Below are 22,749 nucleotides of genomic sequence, written 5' to 3'. Positions count from 1 at the left end.
GACCAGCAAGAACCAAGGATATTCCTGGGATGGGCTCTGTCTGCCTTTTTGAGGTCCATTCGGGTAGCCAGTGATATAGGAGCTATATTCCCTAATGGATTAGAGCACTCCACATAGTGACAGAGTGAGAGTGAGGCAAGAAATGGTTAAAATGAATCCTAGGACCACCAGTTTGAAAGTACTAGGTAGTAATGGGGAGTCATAAAAAGATACTCCATTACTCGGTAAATGGTATAAGCCTTATTTGTTGGCTTTTTTTTCTCTCTGCATATATTAAGTTCCTAGTGGTAGTGATGGTGGGGCGGGAGGATACTACATGCATTGATCCACATTATCTTAGGGAATGTTTTTTTACGGTAGCATTTGAGATGTGTTGAAATGCTGCTGTACACCTTGATCTTTCCAGTAACTGTGATGCATTGTTTTTTTGATACAATCTCTCCATTGAAGTCTGGTCCTTCAGGCTAAAATATAGAGCCAGAATATAAGACTTTTTTTTTTTTTTTTTGAACTTGGCCAAATTGGCATTGTTTTAAGGATTGAAAAGCACAGAAACAATTTAGTTGAAACATGAAGAGGAAAAATTATTTTTATCTTAACCTTAGTGAAGTATTTTTTCCCTTGGCAGAATGAAATTAACACTGAAAACATGGTCAGCTCCATAGAGCCTGAAAAACAAGATTCACCTCCTCCAAAACCACCAAGAACCCGCAGGTATTGTATGTCTTCGAATATTTTCTTTAAAAGCATACTCATTTCTACTCACTGTTAATTAAAATGACAAATTCTGAATATTTCTAAATTACTTTTATAACTTTTATTATTATTTTGTTAGGGTGTAACATACATATGACAACTGATTTGTTACTGGTTTATTAAAAATTTGGTTTCATTTTGGATAAAATTTCAATAATATACTGTAGCAGAATGTGGATACTACCATGAATTGACTATAGTTTATGTTTTGATATATGATATAACTAAAATTTTAGTTATTCTAAGGATTCCCATTTTTTTCCTGATGACTAAATATGCTTGCCAAAAATTGCATGCATGTTGAAGAAGTGTGAAGATATTTAATAACGTTACTAGCAAAGATGAGTTTATTTCTTCAATTTTTCTTGCTTTTCTACCAAGCTCATTTATAATAGTTAAAATCATATATATTCCTATCGTTCTTTTCCTTCCCTTGTTCAGGGTAGCTGCTTAGTCAGTAACATGGTAGTATGGAAAGAATACAGAGTCAGAAGAAGATAGTTTCAGCTCCTTTTTAGCCATTTAGCTCTGGGATCTAGGATTAATTTACTTAATCCTGGGGAGGAGGAGTTGTTTAAGTATTGTCCTAAGGATTAAATAAAAAACTATAGGAATATTTTATAGTGTCTTTCTTGCACGTAGATCTGCCAAAACTGATTAACTTCCTATCAAAATAAATTCTTTTATAAAGGATACACCAATTGTTTCCGTCTTAAAACTTTGGGGAAAGTTGGGTCAGATGGCCAGGGTCATGTCTTAGCATTGAGTTGCTAATTCCAAGAGATCATTCTAATGAAACCATCTCACTCAACAAAAGAAAAAGCCTGCAGCTTCCCTCAGTAACTGAAGATTTGGTTAGAATCCCTGCACACTACAGGAGCAATTTACTCTCATTTTGACCACGCAAGATTCTAACTGCCTGGGAAGGAAGCTGCTGAGTACAGAAAGAGGCAGTATACTCTGGTATAAAGAGGCTTTTTACATAAATAGGTCCCATTCCAAATTTTAACTTTAGCATTTGCCGCTGAATGAACTTTGACAAGCCACTTCTCTGAAAATACTTTACTTCATTGTAGTGACATACAGTACTCGTATTCTCCGTTGTTAAGAATTAGTGATAATGTATATAAAGCATGTAGTTACATGCCCGGTCTATAGTAACAGATTTTTTTAGTGTGGTGGTAGTTATAGTCTCTGGAATACCTTTGCATACTTCTCTAAGGAACCTCAGGAAGCCTATATATAGATGAGGTTAGGTCTCAACATTTAAATGTTCAAGATGTTAACTGTGTGCTAACAAAACTTTTAGTAGTTCTTTCCTGTTCGATTTCCACTTTGGTATCCACCAAAACTGGTTGGCATTTTAGCCATCTGTGGAAGGTAGCCAGTTGAAACCTATAAAATGTTAGTTCTCTAACTTCTCTGTTCCACACAGGAGCCCTAGAATCCTAAAAGAAACTACTGGCCCTAAAAAAATTGAGGAACATTTTTGCTGCCCTGTCTTTTAATTTGGTTTTTGAGATTGAGCCAATATAGAGGTTTTCAAGGTCTACACTGATATTTATGATTTGTATGTTCTTCTACCTCTAACTACATGTAGCAGCAGTCTCTTCTTAATTTTACAGGAAAAAAAGACTAGCATATCTGAATTTAAAGCCTTTTTCCTATACCTGATCAAAAGTTTTACTTCTGTTACTCTCTAGTAAACAAAAAGATAATAAACAAAAAAGCAAATGAGTATTAAGAAAAAATATTCAACTCAAGACAGATTTTTATTAGGCATACATTCTAAAAGTTCTTTGTGTGTGATTTTATAATACATACTTAGGTCACCTTTTTTCTTCTTTATGTAATGGAGTCAAATGCCAGAATGTCATTATTTTTGACAAAGAGAACCTTGTGACTTCTAAGTTGGGATGAGTTTTAGAACTATTATAAATTGTTCCAACATAACTGAAAATAAAATCACAAAATCATAAGATTGATAACAAGTAAAATAGTGTATTTTGTTTTTCAGTATGGCTATAGTAAACACATTAATTGTTTGTTTAAAGTACATGATGGAGCCAGGTGTGGTGGCTCACACCTGTAATCCCAGCACTTTGGGAGGCCAAGGCAGGTGGATCACGAGGTCAGGAGTTTAAGACCAGGCTGACCAATATGGTGAAACCCCGTCTCTACTAAAAATAGAAAAATTAGCCAGGCGTAGTGGCACGCGCCTGTAGTCCCAGCTACTTGGGAGACTGAGGCAGGAGAATCGCTTGAACCCAGGAAGTGAAGGTGCCAGTGAACCAAGTTCGCGCCACTGCAGTCCTGCCTGGGTGAAAAAGCAAGACTCTGTCTTTTTTTTTTTTTTTTTGAGATGGAGTCTCACTGTCGCCCAGGCTGGAGTGCAGTGGCACGATCTCAGCTCACTGCAGGCTCCGCCCTCTGGGATTCACGCCATTCTCCTGCCTCAGTCTCCCGTGTAGCTGGGACTACAGGCGCCCACCACCTTGCCTGGCTAAATTTTTGTGTTTTTAGTGGAGACGGGGTTTCACTGTGTTAGCCAGGATGGTCTCGATCTCCTGACCTCATGATCCGCCCGCCTCGGCCTCCCAAAGTGCTGGGATTACAGGCGTGAGCCACCACGCCCGGCCAAGACTCTGTCTGAAGAATAAGAATAAAGTACATGTTGGCTGGGCATAGTGGCTCATGCCTGTAATCCCAACATTTTGGGAGGCTAAGGTGGGCGGATTGCTTGAGTCCATATATATATATATATAAAATATGTGTTGTGTGTATATTTTATTTTTATTTATTATTTTACTTTTTAAACTTTTTTGTTAAAAATAAGACACACACACACATTAGCCTAAGCATACACAGGGTCAGGATCATCAATATCACTGCCTTCTATCTCCACATCTTGTCCTGCTGGAAGGTTATCAGGGGCAGAAACACACGTGGAGCTGTCATCCCCTATGATAACAGTGCCCTCTTCTAGAATACCTCCTGAAGAACCTGCCTGAAGCTGTTTACCAGTTAACTAATTTTTTAACAATTAGAAGGAATACACTCAAAATTAACAACAAAAAGTAAGTACATGGCCAGGCACGGTGGCTGACACCTGTAATCCCAGCATTTTGGGAGGCCAAGGCGGGTGGATCACCTGAGGTTGGGAGTTCGAGAACAGCCTGGCCAACATGGCGAAACTCTGCGTTTACTAAAAATACAAAAATTAGCTGGGCGTTGTGGCAGGCACCTGTAGTCTCAGCTACTTGGGAGGCCGAGGCAAAAGAATTGCTTGAACCTGGGAAGCGGAGGTTGCAGTGAGCCAAGATTGTGCCACTGGACTCTAGCCTGGGTGTGACAGAGCAAGACTCCTTCTCAAAAAAAAAAAAAAAAGTACATAAGCCAATAACTATTTTCTTTATCATTATTATCAAGGATTATGTCCTGTACGTAGCTACATGTGCTATGCTTTTATATGACTGACAGCATAGTAGCTTTGTTTATACCAGCATCACAACAAACATGTGAATAATGCATTTTGCTACAAATTCATGGGAATTTTTCAGCTCCATTATAACTTTGTGGGGCCACCATGGTATGTGTGGCCCATCACTGACTGAAACATCACATGACTGTACATGTCTTTCAGTCATTTTTAATATTCCAATTCTTTCTGTTTTATTTTGTTTTGTTTTCAGACAGAGCCTTGCTCTGTTGCGCAGGCTGGAGTGCAGTGGTGTAATTATGGCTCACTGCAGCCTCAAACTCAATTGAACCTCCCACCCTAGACTCCCAACTAGCTGGAACTACAGACACACACCACCACGCCTGGCTGATTTCTGTATTTTTTTGTAGAGATGGGTTTTCTCCATGTTACCTAGGCCAGTTTTAAACTCAAGGGATCCACCCATTTTGGCCTCCCAAAGTGCTGGGATTGCAGGTGTGAGCCACCATGTCCCAGCAGTATTCAAGTTCTTCTAGTTCTTTTTTTTTTTTTTTTTTTTTTTTGAGGTGGAGTCTCACTTTTTCACCCAGGCTGGAGTGCAGTGGCTCAATCTCGGCTCACTACAAGCTCCGCCTCCTGGGTTCACGCCATTCTCCTGCTTCAGCCTCTCCGAGTAGCTGGGACTACAGGCGCCCGCCACCACGCCCGGCTAATTTTTTTGTATTTTTAGTAGAGACGGGGTTTCACCGTGGTCTCGATCTCCTGACCTCGTGATCCGCCCGCCTCGGCCTCCCAAAGTGCTGGGATTACAAGCGTGAGCCACCGCGCCTGGCCCCAGTTCTTCCAGTTCTTAAAAGTGAACAGAACTAGGAATGATTGGGCATTTGACAGAAGCCTCTAATATGAAAAACAGAAGAAATGGAGACAATACAGAGTAAAATGAAAAGATGGGGGAAAAAAGAAACAACAGTCCACTTTTCTCAGTCATTGAGAAATGCTGCAACCACGAAATAAGAACTGTGGGTAATAAGTAAGAAGCTCTTAGAAATTAAGAATATAGGCCAGGCGCAGCGGCTCACGCCTGTAATCCCAGCACTTTGGGAGGCTGAGGAGGGCAGATCACAAGGTCAGGAGTTCGAGACCAGCCTGGCCAATATGGTGAAACCCAGTCTCTACTAAAAATACAAAAAAAAAAAAATAGCTGGGCATGGTGGTGCGTGCCTTTAGTCCCAGCTACTCAGGAGGCTGAGGCAGGAGAATCGCTTGAACCTGGGGGAGGCGGAGGTTACAGTGAGTCGAGATCACGCCACTGCTCTCCAGCCTGGGCAACAGAATGAGACTCTTGTCTCAAAAAAAAAGAAAGAAAGAAATTAAAATACTATAAATTTAAAAATTAAGCAGAAGTTTGGAAAATAAGGAACTATTTCAAGAAAATGAATAGATAAAGTAGGAGAGAAAAGATAAGGAAATCAGAAAGCAAAACTAGAAGATCTGTCACTGAACTAATAATAGTCTAAAAGGAGAGTAGGGAAGAAGAAATTAGCAAAAAAAAAAGAAAAAAATGTATTAGAATTAAAGGGCATAAATTTTTATATAGAGCGTATACACCAAGTTTCAAATATGATGGATAAAAATAAAATTGTTAAAAAAAATATAGTTTTTTAAGTTACATTATGAAATTATAGAACATCCAACATAAGAACCTTGTTGAGGTTTAGAGTAAGATAAAAATAATGCTGAAATTTGGAGTAAGATTTTTTTAAATTAAAAACTTTGAAAATACTCTTAACAAACCCATATATCATACTCGATATCTGTCAAGCACTGTTCTAATTGTTGTTCAGATGTTAACTCATTTAATTTTCCTAACTACCCTGTGAAAAAGGTACTGTTAAGGATATATAGGGTTTGTTAATCAAGTAAATCTGTAAAATACTGGTCATGAGGCCGGGCATGGTGTTTCACACCTGTAATCCCTGCATTTTGGGAGCCCGAGGAGGGCGGATCACTTGAGGTTAGAAGTTTAAGACCAGCCTGGCCAACGTGGCAAAACCCTGTCTCTACTAAAAATAAAAAAATCAGCCAGGCATCATGGCTGGTGCCTGTAATCCCAGCTACTTGTGAGGCTGAGGCAGGAGATTCGCTTGAACCTGGGAGGCAGAGGTTGCAGTAAGCCGAGATCGCACCACTGCACTCCAGCCTGGGTAACAGAATGAGACTCTGTCTCAATAAAAAATATGTAAATAAAATACTGATTATGGAAAAGTGGTCTCATCATGTACACGTAGGGAAAATAATGCACCTCAATTTATATCAAAATTTTATCTCGTCCTTTTAAAACTCATATTTTCTATTTGTACTATAATATGTTCTTAGGATAACCTATTGGTCTTTGCATATGCTTTATAAATTGTAGGAGGTGTCTGCAATTATTTTTTGTTTTAGATCGCAAAAATTTGACAGCTACTCTTTCAGATTAAGAACCTACTTGTAGGCCAGGTGCAATGCCTCACACCTGTAATCCCAGCTCTTTGGGAGGACATGGCAGGTGAATTGCTTGAGTTCAGGAGTTTGAGATCAGTCTGGGCAACATGAACATGGCAAAACCACATCTCTACAAAAAATATAAAACTTAGCCAGGTGTGGTAGTGCATGCCTGTAGTCCCAGCTACTTGGGAGGCTAAACTGGAAGGATGGCTTAAGCCCTGAAGGCAGAGGTTGCAATGAGCCAAAATCGTGCAACTGTACTCCAGCCCAGGTGGCAGAGCAGGACCCTGTCTCCAAAAAAAAAAAAAAAAAATCTACTTGTAAAACCTGAACAGATATAGGAATATCTTATGAGAGTATTGCTGTCGTTTTAATATGATCAGTATTCTGGAGATAGTCATTTATCTTCTCATGTCCTATTCTAGGAATGTGGGAATGTGTCTAGAGAATCTGAACTTCACAGAGTCTCTATTTATTTAATTTATTTATTTTGAGACAGAGTCTCGCTATGTCACCTAGGCTGGAGTGCAGTGGCGTGATCTCATTTCACTGCAACCTCTGCCTCCCGAATCAAGTGATTCTCCTGACTCAGCTTCCTGAGTAGCGCACGCTACCATGCCTGACTAGGTTTTTGTATTTTTAGTAGAGACGGGGTTTCACCATGTTGGTTAGGCTGGTCTCGATCTCCTGACCTTGTGATCCGCCCGCCTTGGCCTCCCAAAGTGCTAGGATTACAGGCGTGAGCCACCATTCCCGGACCACAGAGTCTCTTTTAAGGGGAAACCTGGTGTACCATGTGATTACTGCCAATTATCTGGTTGCATAAAAAAAAGGTTGATCACCTGGGGGGAAAAAAAAAGCAAAAACTCTGAGGTGGGGTACAGTGGCACACCCCTGTAATCCCAGCACTTTGCGGGGGCCGAGGCAGGCAAATCACTTGAGGCCAGGAGTTTGAGACCAGCCTGGCCAACGTGGCAAAACCCCATCTCTACTAAAAATAGAAAAATTAGCCAAGTGTGGTGGCATGTGCCTATAGTCCCAGCTACTCAGGAGGTTGAAGCACAAGAATTGCTTGAACCCAGGAGGTAGAGGTTCCAATAAGCCAAGATGGTGCCACTGCACTCCAGCCTGGGTGACAGAACGAGACTCTATCTCAAAAGAAAAAAACAAAAACACAAAAAGTTAAATATACAAGCCCTCAAGAAGTTTGCTTCATATAAAGTTCTTAAAAAGCAACAAAGCCTGGGCAACACAGTAAACCCTATCTTCTTGTTTGTGTTTTCTCATTCTTTCACCCAGGCTGGAGTGCAGTGGCATGATCACAGCTCACTGCAGCCTTGACCTCCCCCAGGCTCAGGTGATCCTCTTACCTCAGCCTTCCTGGTAGCTGGGACTACAAGCATGCACTGCCACACCCAGTTAATTTTTTTGTATTTGTTGAAGACACAGGGTTTTGCTATATTGCCCGGGCTGGTCTTGAACTCCTGGGCTCAAGTAAGCCACAGTGCCCAGCCTCCGTCTCTCTCTCTCTCTCTCTCTCCCCCCCTCTCCCCCTCTCTCCCCCTCTCCCCCTCTCGCTCTCTCTCTCTCACTGTCTCGCTCTCTCTCTCTCTTTTTTTTGTTTTTTTGGAGACAGTCTTGCTCTGTCGCCCAGACTGGAGTGCAGTGGCGTGATCTCAACTCACTGCCATCTCCACCTCCTGGGCTCAAGCAATTCTCCTGCCTCAGCCTCCCAAGTAGCTGGGACTACAGGTGTGTGCCACCACACCTGGCAAATTTTTGTGTTAGTAGAGATGGGGTTTTACTGTGTTGCTCAGGCTGGTCTCAAACTCCTGAGCTCAATTGATCCACCCACCTTGGCCTCCCAAAGTGCTGGGATTACAGGCGTGAGCCACCGTGCCTTGCCCCCATTTCTTTAAGGAAAAAAATAAAGGCAACTAGAGGGTATAACCCACCCGAACAAAGGAGTGTATCCAGAAAGAGGAAAATGAGACCTGGGAAACAGGAGAATCTGAAACCAGAGAGAACATTAGCTCTGTGGTGGACTAGGGAACCAGTAGTCCACACTGGAGCAGGAGGCCAAAAGTTACTAAGAAGGATGTCTGTGGTATTGATAGTTACTATGTGTGCTTGTCATTATTGAGAGGAGGTATACCAATCTGCAAGAAAGTTAAAAGAAAAGCTGAGTAACTAATGATGCATAGAGAGCTAAGCCATCAGAAACCCAAGGCAGTCATTAGGGGAAAACAAGGCACTATAGAAGAAAAGATATGAAATCATGATGTCATAGGTGTGAATACTATCTGCAGTCATACGACTGAGGTAATGAAAAATTGCAATATAACAGTATTGGAAAGATAGAGAAGGACACTTCCACAGTAGGAAGTCAGTAGAAAATGTGTGAAACAAAGATCAAGAAATAACTTTTGAAATAGTCTGAAATACAGAGGTAAATTTTAGAAGCAGCTATAAAAAAAAAAGTTGAAAGTGGATGCCTCTGGCTCACAGGAGGGCTGCGAGGCAGAGACTGTGTTTTTCATTAAAAGTCTTGTATTTGACTTTTTAAACAGTATATGTGTATTACCTTGATGAACATTAAATTTTCTTAGTCTGAAAAACTATAGTTTTTATTCACAGCCAGATTATAATGGCTTTTAATATACTAGTCTTAGCTACATAATTCTCAGGTATCAACTTGTTTAACAGTCTTAAAATGCCCTTTTTAAATGTTTGTTTTTCAGTTGCCTTGTTGAAGGGGATGCTAAAGAAGAAATACTGCAGCCACCGGAACCTCATCCAGTGCCACCCATCTTGACACCTTCTCCCCCTTCAGCTTTTCCAACAGTCACTACTGTGTGGCAGGACAATGATAGATACCATCCAAAGCCAGTGTTGCATATGGTTTCATCAGAACAACATTCAGCAGACCTCAACAGAAACTATAGTAAATCAGCAGAACTTCCAGGGAAAAATGAATCAACAATTGAACAGATGGATAAAAAATTGGAACGAAATTTAAGTTTTGAGATTAAGAAGGTCCCTCTCCAAGAGGGACCAAAAAGTTTTGATGGGAACACGCTTTTGAATAGGGGACATGCAATTAAAATTAAATCTGCTTCACCTTGTATAACTGATAAAATCTCTAAGCCACAGGAATTAAGTTCAGATCTAAATGTCAGTGATACTTCTCAGAATTCTTGTGTGGACTGCAGTGTAACACAATCAAACAAAGTTTCAGTTACTCCACCAGAAGAATCCCAGAATTCAGACACACCTCCAAGGCCAGACCGCTTGCCTCTTGATGAGAAAGGACATGTAACGTGGTCATTTCATGGACCTGAAAATGCCATGCCCATACCTGATTTATCTGAAGGCAATTCCTCAGATATCAACTATCAAACTATGAAAACTGTGAGTTTAACACCAAGTCCTACAACACAAGTTGAAACACCTGATCTTGTGGATCATGATAACACTTCACCACTCTTCAGAACACCCCTCAGTTTTACTAATCCGCTTCACTCTGATGACTCAGACTCAGATGAAAGAAACTCTGATGGTGCTGTGACCCAGAATAAAACTAATATTTCAACAGCAAGTGCCACAGTTTCTGCTGCCACTAGTACTGAAAGCATTTCTACTAGGAAAGTATTGCCAATGTCCATTGCTAGACATAATATAGCAGGAACAATACATTCAGGTGCTGAAAAAGGTAATATAGTGTCAAATACTTAAATGTCTTTACTATGTGCCGGTCACTGTTTTAAGCACTTTAGCTGTATTGATTTATTATGTTTTATTCCACACTATACCGTAGAACCTACAGCAAAATCTGTCTTAGATACTAATTTTTTAATATAAGCTTTTAATTTATTGTTAACAATTTGGTCACATTATATTACTGGGTTTTGTGTTTCTAAAATATTTTAGTAGTTATAACTGGATAACTTATTTTCTTCTTCTGTATTATAGATCTTAGTGTTTTTGTATCGGTCAAAAATTTATCTGACTGAATAATTAGAAATAATTCAGGGAAGAATCACTTAAAATAACAGTGGCAAAAATACTGTAGAATGTCTTGATTGGCCATATAATGTCACTCATGTTTCTCCTAAATATTTAGTTACTTTTTACTGTTCCTTTAACTACAGATTACATTTTTTTGTTTGTTTTTACTATCTTCACAAATGCTTCCAAATATGGCTGCTTCCAACCCTGAGTTTAACCCAGAAACAATACTGCAAACTGCTCAATTCAGTAGTGAGTGGGCTATATGCATACCTACTCATCAAAGCTATTATTTAAAGAATTATTATTTTTTTAGCACTCTTAGCATTTCAAGACAATGCATGCACTCAGTTCCCAAAGTGTATTATTGCTTCTTGAAACTCCTCTTTGATCTGTTGAAAGTAATGATGGCTACCATCTTAAACAGACCCTAAAGTTGAGAGTAAACATATAAATTTGAAAGCTGTTTATTGATATATTATCAGCGGTCACTTACCTATCAGTGAACTTTGGTAGTGACACATACAGACTGGTATTTATAATGTGCAGGCAAAATAAGTACTGTGACCTTGAAAGATTTTTTTTTTTTTTTTTTTGACTTGCACTCAAAGATTTTTTTTTTTTTTTTCTTTTTTTGAGTCTTGCACTGTCACCCAGGCTGGAGTGCAGTGGCACAATCTCAGCTCACTGCAACCTCTGCCTCCCAGGTTCAAGCAATTCTCCTGCCTCATCCTCCCGAGTAGTTGGGAATACAGGCATGCGCCACCATGCCCAGCTAATTTTTTGTATTTTTAGTAGAGACAGCGTTTCACCGTGTTAGCCAGGATGGTTTCGATCTCCTGACCTCGTGATCCGCCCACCTCGGCCTCCCAAAGTGCTGGGATTACAGGCGCCCAGCCAGGTGACAGTGTTAAACTATTTGCTTAAATTACAGAATTCTCTTTTCTTGATTTGTCTTTGTTTTATTTGAAGGATCTTTAGAAGATAATGAATAGTATAATAGATATTACTTTACCAGTTTACCATAATTTTAAATTGCTAATGTCTTTTGTTCCTCAACTTCAGAATTTGAAATATAACTGCCCAGCTGTAAGTATATAAGAAAATATGTAGATAAGAAATTTTCATTTTGGGCTTTTAGTATATCAAGCATGTGGTATTATACCTAGGAAGTTTTATTGTTTTTTTTTTTAAAAACAAAAAACCATTGCTGGAAATAGGATTTGGTCAGAGCCAGAAAGATGTATGATATGATATGCTCATTAAAAGTTACTACTACATGACGAGTCTGTTGGTGGCTCATGCCTGTAATCCCAGCACTTTGGGAGGCTGAGGTAGGAAGTTCACTTGAGCCCAGGAGTTCATAACCAGTCTGGGTGACATAATGACACCCAATCTCTACGAAAGATAAAAAACTAGTCGGGCGTGGTGGTGCACACTTGTGGTCCCAGCTACTCTGGAGGCTGAGGTAGGAAGATCACTTGAGCCTAGGAGCTCAAGGCTGCAGTGAGCCATAATTGCGTCCCTGCACTCTGCCTGGACAACAGAGGGAGACCCTGTCTCAAAAAAAAAAAAAAAGAGTAAGATATAGCTAAAAGCACCCTACTATGTGCCAGCTCATTTCTGTTTGTTTGATTTTGTATTTCAAAGCAAAAATCACTATACATGTGATTTCTGGTTTCTTTTTACTCAACCTTAACTATGTTATTGGTTTGATATTAACTGAAGATTTTCTTGTGTGTAAATGTTCTTTGTTGCAGCATAACTACAAGTAGTCTTATTTTTAATGTGTTGCCAAATATTTACCATATAGATTGTTTACTTTATAGTTTGTTTATTTACCTTATAGATTATTATTTCCTTTGTAGATCATTATCTTATAGAACCATTGGCACCAGAATTAGAGTTTTGGGGGGTTGTTGGTCCTAGAACTTGTTAGTGAATTACAGTCATACATTTCTTAGTGGCAGGGATATGTTCTAAGAAAAATATGTCATTAGGCAATTTTGCCATTGTGTGAATGTCATAGAATGTATTTACACAAGCCTAGATGGTATAGTATATACTACACATCTGGCCCATACGGTGTAACTTCTTGTTCCTGGGCTACAAACTTGTATAGCATATTACTGTACTGAACAATTGTAACACAATGGTAAGTATTTGCGTATCTAAACGTAGAAAAGGTACAGTAAAAATGTGGTATCATAATCTTACAGGACCACTGTTGTTTATGCGGTCTTGTTGATGAAAACGTCGTTATGTAGTGCATGACTGTAATGGAATAATTTTGTATTGATACCTAAAAAAAAGTTTGCATAAGTTACTGCCTGACAAAAATTCTTAGCTATCAATTCTAATTTCAGTCTTGACTTAGGACTCCTGAAAGATTTCTCAGATTCAACTACAGAAGGCCCCATACAGTGTATGATTTGCAAAAGCCTACGTAAAATATGCAATATCTGGTTGGATAACCTCTAAAACAAAAGTTTTTAACAGGAAAGGCAATCCAAAGTTCCAGGGAGAAACATGCATTTGCAAAGCAAGGGCCACACTTAGAAAATAAAAGTTTTTAAGGGTGAGAACTGCCATGAGAGAAAAAGCACAGAGTTTCTGGAAGATAACTGATAGAAAAAGGGCTGAACTGCCCTTTTTGTTTTGTTCATTTAATTTAAGAAATGGTACCAGAATGCCAAGATGATGTGTCCCTTCCTTCCAACAGCCATCTCTTCACTGTGCGCTGTTAGTAGCAAGAGGGCAAGGAGACATATGGTGATGACTCAGACTACCACTGCTGGATAAGGTAGATAGTTCTTTAGTGGCAAGAGAGAGTTCTGGTACTCTTGGTAGATGTATCAAGTATTGGACTGGAACTCTTCTTTCAGGAGGACCCAGAAGCTGTATTTTCTTGTGTCTCCAGCTAACTAAATGTAGGAGGGACAAAAGCCATCATACTCACCTCATGCGTGTTGAAAATTCACAAGACTTATGCATAGCCAACAGGTGTGGTAAAATAGCAGAGTATCATGGCAGAACTGTGTGTTCATTTAAGAAAAATGGGCAAGGCTCAAGACAAAATAATATAGGACCGTCGCATTTCTTTTTCTTTATCCCACCCTCCCCAGCCTGAGAGTTCACACACAGAATTGTATCCTCATATTTTCTTTCTATGCCTCCAGTGAAAACTCAAAAGATCAAATACACTCATTTACCTTAAGCCATAATGAAGCTAACCAGTGAGGCTTACTTAATGCACTGTCTTTCCCAAGAGCTAATTTTGTTTTTGCTAGTGAAAAACCTGTATATAGCTTCAGTCAGCATTCTCAAAGTACAGCCATGTGCCACTGTACACAAAATCTTTAGCAATAAATAAATGAAGATTTTTTTAAAAACCTTAATAGCTGTATCTTTATCTGTTTTGGAAAAATAACTAGTATTTCCAATGTTATTTCAGTTATTGCTGTTTAAGACATGACTGAGGTACACAGTTAAGTTTAAAATGAGTCAGATTTTAAAAGTGAATAGGACACATGTTACATAGTATGGCAAAAATCATGAAAGGTGTTAAGCAATTGAATCCTGTTTGGGAAACACTGGCTTAGGTGTTTCATAATGCAAATGACCAAAGCTTTCCTTTTTGGACACAAAGCATCATCAGTAAGCTCAGTAGAGAAGTCACTTGCCAGCTGACTTCTCTACTGAAGATTCCCTTCAGGCTTGGAGAACTGAATGATGTCTGTAGAGTGGCAGGAAAGTCATGGGAGAGAGTCGTTTTCTGTATACAGTATCTTTGGTCAATAAGCATCATAATTCTTGATAATGAGTTGAGGGGAAAAGGTTTCTTGCATTTTTTTGCATTTTTAAAAACTGATCTAGATACTTGTGACAGGAATTTTTAGGATGTCAAGAAAGCTCTCTGATTTTGTTTAGATGACATGTTAATTTGTCTAAATTTTTATGTGTTTAATTTAGATGTTGATGTTAGTGAAGATTCACCTCCTCCCCTACCTGAAAGAACTCCTGAATCTTTTGTGTTAGCAAGTGAACATAGTGAGTGGCTCTTTTGCTTTTACATTTACTTCATATTCTAATAATAAACTCTGAAAAACATGCCTGATTTTAATCTATTAGCTATTGTGCTGCATAATTAAATTCAAAAACAAGTAAATTGATGTTGACATGCTTTTAATTCTTTGTTTGAAAAATGCTTTTAAATGATATTTTTTACTTGCTAAGATCGATAGAAATTACTGCATTTATGTTAGATATCAGAATTCATTTAAATGTAATTATAGGCTGGGCATGGTGGCTCAAGTCTGTGATCCTAGCACTTTGGGAGGCCTGGGCGGGTGGATCACCTGAGGTCAGGAGTTGGAGACCAGCCTGGCCAACATGGTGAAACCCCGTCTCTACTAAAAATATAAAAATTAGCTGGGCACGGTGGCGGATGCCTATAATCTTAGCTACTTGAAAGGCTGAGGCAGGAGAATGACTTGAACCTGGGAGTTGGAGGTTGCAGTGAGCCGAGATTGCGCCATTGCGTTCCAGCCTGGGCGAAGGGCAAGACTCCGTCTCAAAAAGTAAATAAATAAATAAATGCAATTACAAAGCCAGGTGCAGTGGCTCATACCTGTAATCCCAGCACCTTGGGAGGCTGAGATGTACTGATCACCTGAGGTCAGGAGTTCAAGACCAGCCTGACCAACATGGAGAAACCCCATCTCTACTAAAAATACAAAATTAGCGGGGCGTGGTGGCGCATTCCTGTAGTCCCACCTACTTGGGAGACTGAGGCAGGAGAATTGCTTGAACCTGGGAGGTGGATATTGCAGTGAGCTGAGATCACACCATTGCACTCCAACCTGGGCAACAAGAGCGAAACTGCATCTCAAAAAAAAAAAAAAGAAAAGCAATTATAAATGTATTTGCAATCTGGTATATTTTCATTCATTAAAAGTAGCACTTATTGGCTCACACCTGTAATCCTGCCCCTTTGGGAGACCGAGGTGGGCAGATCACAAGGTCAGGAGATTGAGACCATCCTGGCTAACACAGTGAAACCCTGTCTCTACTAGAAATACAAAAAATCAGCTGTGCATGGTGGCATGCACCGGTAGTCCCAGCTGCTGGGCAGGCTGAGGCAGGAGAATTGCTTGAACCCGGGAGGCGGAGGTTGCAGTAAGCCGAGACTATGCCACTGCACTCCAGTCTGGGCGACAGAGCAAGACTCCATCTCAAAAAAAAAAAAAAAAGTAGCACTTATTTACAAAAACATTAATTGCTTTCCTTAGGTTTAGGTCAGTAAACATTTCTGTTGGGTGGGCATCACTGGATTGGTGGTAACTGAAAGATTTAACACCACTGGAGTAGACTGGGCACATTGGCTCATACCTGTAATCGCAGCACTTTGGGAGTCCAAGGCGCGAGGATTGCTTGAGCCTAAGAGTTTGAGACCAGCCTGGGCAACACAGTGATACCTCGTCTCATCTAAAAATAAAATAACTATCCAGTTGTGGTGGTGGGCACCTGTAATCCCAGCTGCTTGGGAGGCTGAGGCAGGAGAATTGCTTGAACCAAGGATGCAGAGGTTGCAGTGAGCTGAGACCACGCCATTGCATTCCAGCCTGGGCAACAAGAGCAAAAAACATCTCAAAAAATAATAATAATAACAAAAAATTAGCCAGGCGCGGTGGCATTTGCCTGTAGTCCTTGCTACTGAGGAGGCTGAAGAAGAAGGATTGCTTGATCCCTGGAGTTGGAGGCTGCAGTGAGCCATGATTGCACCACTGTACTCCAGTTGGGTAACAGAGTGAGACCCCGTCTGGGGAAGAAAAAAAAAAAGACCACTGGCGTACCAGAACTGGGAGAAAGTGATGATACTTTAAAACATTGATAATATACTTCTCCCTATTAATCCTCTAAAAAACAGTGCAGAAGCAGCTTGATTGTATTTACAGTGTCTCATGCTCAGTGGAGGTGCTCACTAGTCTAAGTACATTTTACCAATATATTAATTTTGACTGATTTTTCTTTTGTTTCGTTTTATTTATTTTTTATTTATTTATTTATTTTTTTGAGACGGAGTCTCGCTCTGTCGCCCCGGCTGGAGTACAGTGGCATGATCTCGGCTCACTGCAAGCTCCACCTCCCGGGTTCACACCATTCTCCTGCCTCAGCCTCCCACGTAGCTGGGACTACAGGTGCCTGCCACCACACCTGGCTAATTTTTTTGTATTTTTTTTAGTAGAGACAGGGTTTCACCACATTAGCCAGGATGGTCTCCATCTCCTGACCTCGTGATCCACCCACCTCAGCCTCCTAAAGTGCTGGGATTGCAGGTGTGAGCCACCACGCCCAGCCTCATTTTGTTTTATTTTGAGATGGAGTTCCACTCTATCACTCAGGCTGGAGTGCAGTGGCACGATCTGGGCTCAAGCTGTTCTCCTGCCTCAGCCTCCTGAGTAGCTGCGATTAGAGGCATGCACCATCACTCCCAACTAATTTTTTTTTCTATTTTTTTTTTATTAGAGATAGGGTCTCACCATGTTGGCCAGGCTGGTCTTGAACTCCTGACCTCAAGTGATCTGCCTGCCTCGGCCTCCCAAAGTGAATTTTGACTGACTTTAAGATAAATGTTGAAGAGCCGAGCACAGTGGCTTAGGCCTGTGATCCCAGCACTTTGGGAGGCCAAGGCAGGTGGATCTCTGTTGCATGTTGCCCTAGGAGTTTGAGACCAGCCTGGGCAACATGGCAAAACCCTGTCTGTGTAAAATCAAAAATTAGCCAGGTGAGGTGGTATGCACCTATAGTCCCAGCTACTCAAGAAGCTGAGATGGGAAGATTGCCTGAGCCTGGGAGGTTGAGGCTGCAGTGAGCCGAGATTGTGCCTGGTCAACAGAGTGAGACCCTGTCTCAACAACTGAAAAGAATGTTGAAAACAATGAAGCGGTATACTTCACTTGTCTAAGTCTGTCACATTATCTGTAGATTAAGCAGTATACTTCACTTGTCTGTCACATTATCTATAGACTATAATAAACTCTGCTGACTGAATTTATTTACTTAGGTTTTGAAGGAAGGAAACATAAAAGAATGTTCTCGAATTAATAGAAACTACAATTTTTTTTTAGAAACTTCAGAAATATGCTTACCCAGAAACTACAAACTTTTTGTGGGCGTGATAGTTTCTAAAATCTTTAGGATCTGTTTTTTGTATTTAATGCAAAGAAATTTCAAAAATTCAAGGTGTTAATAACGGTAAGATTTCATTTTTCTCAGATACACCTACAAGATCGGAATGGAGTGAACTTCAAAGTCAGGAACGATCTGAACAAAAAAAGTCTGAAGTGAGTCCTTTTGGAATTGGAACAGTTATAGCTTAACATTTCTACTCTTGTTAACTAATCTTGCAGTTGTTGAAATAGCTGTCATCTTAAGATCGTTAAATATAGTTTGTAATTTTTGATCAGCATTTCTTATGCTAAGATTTCAGATGAAAAGCCCATATAAAAGGTAGGGTCTGAAATTTTTTAAAAGGATAACCTGATCTACATACAGCTATCACTTTAAAGTATTGTTTTCTGAAGCTGTTTTTGAGATATGTAAATTATGTCATGTTTCAAATAATTTTGAAGCTATGAATGAAATAAGAGTTACTATTTTCAGGGTCCTAATTCTTTCTTACATTTCTAGATGCTTCCCATTATAACACTAGGCACATAGTCGCTTCTTTTTTTTTCTGGCTACCTGCATTTCTTTGACATTCAAGAAATGTTTTGGCAGTTAAATATTTTGAGGGCGTGGCATGGTGGCTCATGTCTGTAATCACAGCACTTTGGGAGGCCAAGCAGAAGGATCACTTGAGCCCAGGAGTTCAAGACCATCCTGAGCAACATGGGGAGACCTTATTTCTACAAAAATTTTTAAAATTAGCCAGGCGTGGTGGCGCATGTCTGTGGTCCCAGCTTTTTGGGGGGCTGAGATGGGAGGATTGCTTGGGTCCCAGAGGTCAAGGCAGCAGTGAGCCATGATCACACCACTGTACTCTAGCCTGAGTGACAGAGTGAGACCCTGTCTCAACAACAACAAATTTGTCCATAGGAGATAACATTTTTTATTAACATTAATACTTTTTATATTTTCTCCCACACTTTAATATCTCTGAAATTTGGCTACATCTTATATTTGATTTTAAGACATGATATAGTTTAATTGACATATAAAATACAATAATGATATAATTAGTAATAGTGGCTGGCAAAACACAGCTGTATGTTCCTTCATGCAGTAGCCCATGCTTTTCAGTGCTCATCCAGAAACATTTACTCCAAGTAGAAACAGCGTAACATTTAAAAATTTTAAGCCTAATTAAAAAACAATCGTTTGCTTTTCCTCTGATGTTGAAAATGATAGGCCTTGGTTTCTTGGGATATATACCCATAACAGACCCAGCTTTCTATTATTTGTGTATAAAATGAATGTATTGTAATAGGTATTAAATGTCTTCCTCGTAGGGCTTGATAATCTCTGAAAATGAGAAATGTGGTAAGTTGTTATATTTTTTTTCCTTTTCACTATAGATTTTATTGATTAATTTCTACAAAATAACATGCTTCATAGTTCATGCTATTTAGTTATTTCTGTATGTGAAAATGTCTAGGACAACTCTTCTAGAAGCTTAATATTGTACTATAATTCTTCCAAATTAATTATTACCACCAGATAGTAGTATTGATCTGGAAAATCATGGGAGCATTTACTATCAATAGTTACAGGCTAATGGGAAAGAGATTTTTAAAAAATATTTTTGTGTTTTTTATTTTGTTTTTAAAAACACTTAGAAGTTAGATCCCAACTTAAATAAATGCCCCAAATTTACCTACATGATGGAATTGGCTCTGTAGAAACCTATTGTTTTAGAAATCTTCCTTTTAGTACTTTTTCATTTATTTGTGAAGACCAATAAAATTGTGAAAGAATGAATGAATTGTAGTAGTTAACATCTTTTGTTACTAATTTTAAACATTGGTAATTAAAGAGTAAACTACAATCTAAACCACGTAAAACTTTAAAAGTAGAGTTACTAGGCCTGGCGTGGTGGCTCACACCTATAATCCCAGCACTTTGGGAGACCCAGGCAGGCAATCACCTGAGGTCAGGAGTTCGAAACCAGCCTTGAGCAACATGGTGAAACCCCGTCTCTACTAAAAATAAAAAAAAATAGCTAGGCAACATGCCATCCGCCTGTAATCCCAGCTACTAGGGAGACTGAGGCCGGAGAATCCCTTGAACCCAGGAGGCGGAGGTTGCAGTGCACTGAGATTGCACCATTGCACTCCAACCTGGGCAATAAGAGGGAAACTCCGTCTTAAAAAAAAAAAAAAAAAAAAAAAAGTAGAGTTATTTCAAGGTGCAAATAGTTCATGAATTAACCCTGACCTTGTTGATTTTTTTTTTTTTTTTTTTTTTTTTTTTGAGACAGAGTCTTGCTCTGTCGCCCAGGCTGGAGTGCAGTGGCGCGATCTCGGCTCACTGCAAGCTCCGCCTCCCGGGTTCACACCATTCTCCTGCCTCAGCCTCCCGAGTAGCTGGGACTACAGGCGCCCACCACCACGCCCGGCTAATTTTTTTGTATTTTTAGTAGAGACGGGGTTTCACCGTGTTAGCCAGAATGGTCTCGATCTCCTGACCTCGTGATCCGCCTGCCTCGGCCTCCCAAAGTGCTGGGATTACAGGCGTGAGCCACCGCGCCTGGCCTGACCTTTTTGATTTCTATACAAAGACATTTCAGTTGCAATTATTCCCTTAGAACATAGGCATATAGTATAGCTACCTTAAGGGAATGTAATATGTCAAGACCTAGATTTATGAAATAAGAATAACGAGAATCCTCACATTGCAGAAGTACTCACTGCAGATTTCTGTGTGACCACAATAATACCTGACATGATTTTCTGTGCTCACTACACTTGTATTTATATTGTTCTTGACCTGTAAAATTGTGGTGCCCAGGAGAGAAAATTTTCTCTTTTCATGCCTGCCAACATTTAAAAAATTAAAGAGTTTTATATATATGATGCTACAAAGGATGGTGATTAACAAAGGCTTTGTGTTGCTATTTAGATCATCCAGCGGGAGGTATTCACTACGAGATGTGCACAGAATGTCCACCTACTTTCAGTGACAAGAGAGAACAAATATCAGAAAATCCAACAGAAGCCACAGATATTGGTGATTTGTTTAATAAATAATTTTTAGTAAGTAATTAACACTGGCAGGAATGAGAAAAGCTCATTTGCCATTGTGAAATGACACTTGCCAAGAATAAAACATGATTTTCCAAAGTTGCTTGGACTAGTCATGAAATAAATGAAATACTTAATTCTATTTCACATTGAGATTAAAAACTAAAATAGAAAACTGCAATATATAAAAAAAATCTTTTATGTTGGAAAGACTAAATTATCATGGATGTTTTTCTTACATTGTGCTAAAATTGGTTTTATTTCCAGCGTAAGATTTTTAAAAGAAGCAATCATTTTCAGTTACTCCAAATAAATTTACAATTGTTTTGCATTTACCAAGTTTTGTTTGACTTAAATTCTAAATTCCCTTGTGGAAATTTATTTGTTCCAGAAAATGAGAATGTCTGTGGACATGGTTTTTAGTAGTTTGAAAGTATTTCTGAACACTGACTAGTTATTATGGTGTTTTCACTGTAGGTTTTGGTAATCGATGTGGAAAACCCAAAGGACCAAGAGATCCACCTTCAGAATGGACATGATTCAGGGAGCTAAAAGACACTTTAAGTTATACTGGAAAATCAGGTGCCACTGAAAGCCAGATTTATAGTATTCCATCATTAATATGTGGGACTAACAGCAGTGTAGATTGTTACCTTAATATTTTTTGCTGGGACCATCTACCTGCCTTATACTACACTTAGGAAAAAGTATTACATATGGTTTATTTTGAAACTTCAAGTATTATTGCCTTAATGTCTCTTAACCCTGTTACACGCTGCTTGTAGACCTGTTAATGTAGTAATACTTTTATGATATATTGAGTTTAAGGACTACTCTTTTTCTGTTTTATCATGTATGCGTTATTTTGTATATGTACAGGGCAAGTAGGTATATAATTTGATAAAGTTGCAGTTGAAATATTATTAACAGAAGATGTAAGAAATTTCTGCATGGTCTAAATCTTTGTGTACTTTATTTGTAAATTATTTGCCCTGGAGTTTTAGAAAATAGTTTCTGAATTTTAAACTTGCTGGATTCATGCAGCCAGCTTTGCAGGTTATCAGAGATCAAAGATTGTAATAATAATACATTTTGTAAATTGTAAGCAAAAAGTTATTTTTATATTATATACAGTCTAATTGTTCATCCTAATTGTTCCTGTTTTCATCTAGTCAGAGATTCAGTAAGTGCCTTGGAACAATATTGAATTCTCTTAGCTTGTGTGTGTTTCTTTAATATTTGAACTCAACTGGGATTAGAAGACTATCAAAATACATGTATGTTTCAGGATATTTGACCTGTCATTAAAAAAACAAACAATTTTACAGTGCCTACTTGTTGCCTTGGCTTTTCATTTCTCATTCCTAGGAAATTGGACTTAACTATCAGCCTTCTTGCTAGCTCAGTCTTGGTATGAAATGAATGTGAATGGGGTTTAATTTCTTTTTTTTTTTCTTTTTTTAGACAGAGTATTGCTCTGTCACCCAGGCTGGAGTACAGTGGTACCATCTTGGCTCACTGCAACCTCCACTTCCCAGGTTCAGGTGATTCTCCTGTCTCAGCCTTCCAAGTAGCCTGCCACGACGCCCAGCTAATTTTTGTATTTTCAGTAGAGACGGTTTCACCATGTTGGCCAGGCTGATCTCAAACTCCTGAACGCAGGTGATCCACCTACCTTGGCCTCTCAAAATGCTGGGATTACAGGCATGAGTCACCATGTCAGGCCTAATCTCTTAATTAAGGAATAGAGAGTACCTTCTGCAAAAAACATGGCTCTGCCGATTCTAAATATTTATTGCCCCTAGGCATTCCTCA

At 39.2% G+C, this 22,749-nt stretch overlaps 1 protein-coding gene across 7 annotated transcripts in view; it reads left to right on the top strand.

Annotated features, from left to right (window-relative positions):
- Window positions 1-22,264, top strand: part of PTPN12 (protein tyrosine phosphatase non-receptor type 12) — a 103,423-nt gene extending 81,159 nt beyond the window's left edge. For 3 of the 7 annotated variants that reach the window (XM_032761246.2, XM_032761248.2, XM_032761250.2), the window contains exons 12-18: window positions 629-714; window positions 9,424-10,394; window positions 14,663-14,740; window positions 17,969-18,036; window positions 19,204-19,234; window positions 20,813-20,920; window positions 21,412-22,264. In XM_032761246.2, the coding sequence (XP_032617137.1) occupies window positions 629-714; window positions 9,424-10,394; window positions 14,663-14,740; window positions 17,969-18,036; window positions 19,204-19,234; window positions 20,813-20,920; window positions 21,412-21,473 (1,404 nt within the window). In that variant the 3' untranslated portion in view covers window positions 21,474-22,264. Of the gene's footprint in view, window positions 1-628; window positions 715-9,423; window positions 10,395-13,412; window positions 13,494-14,662; window positions 14,741-17,968; window positions 18,037-19,203; window positions 19,235-20,812; window positions 20,947-21,411 lie in introns of those variants that run through there. The other 4 variants (XM_032761247.2, XM_058425384.1, XM_058425389.1 and 1 more) reach the window with 4 other exon arrangements.
- Window positions 22,265-22,749: the final 485 nt, after the last annotated feature.

The sequence above is a fragment of the Hylobates moloch genome, unplaced genomic scaffold, assembly GCF_009828535.3.
Source record: "Hylobates moloch isolate HMO894 unplaced genomic scaffold, HMol_V3 SCAFFOLD_1, whole genome shotgun sequence".
In the NCBI taxonomy this organism is placed as follows: Eukaryota; Metazoa; Chordata; class Mammalia; order Primates; family Hylobatidae; genus Hylobates; species Hylobates moloch.
This window is presented reverse-complemented; position numbering and strand designations above follow the sequence as displayed.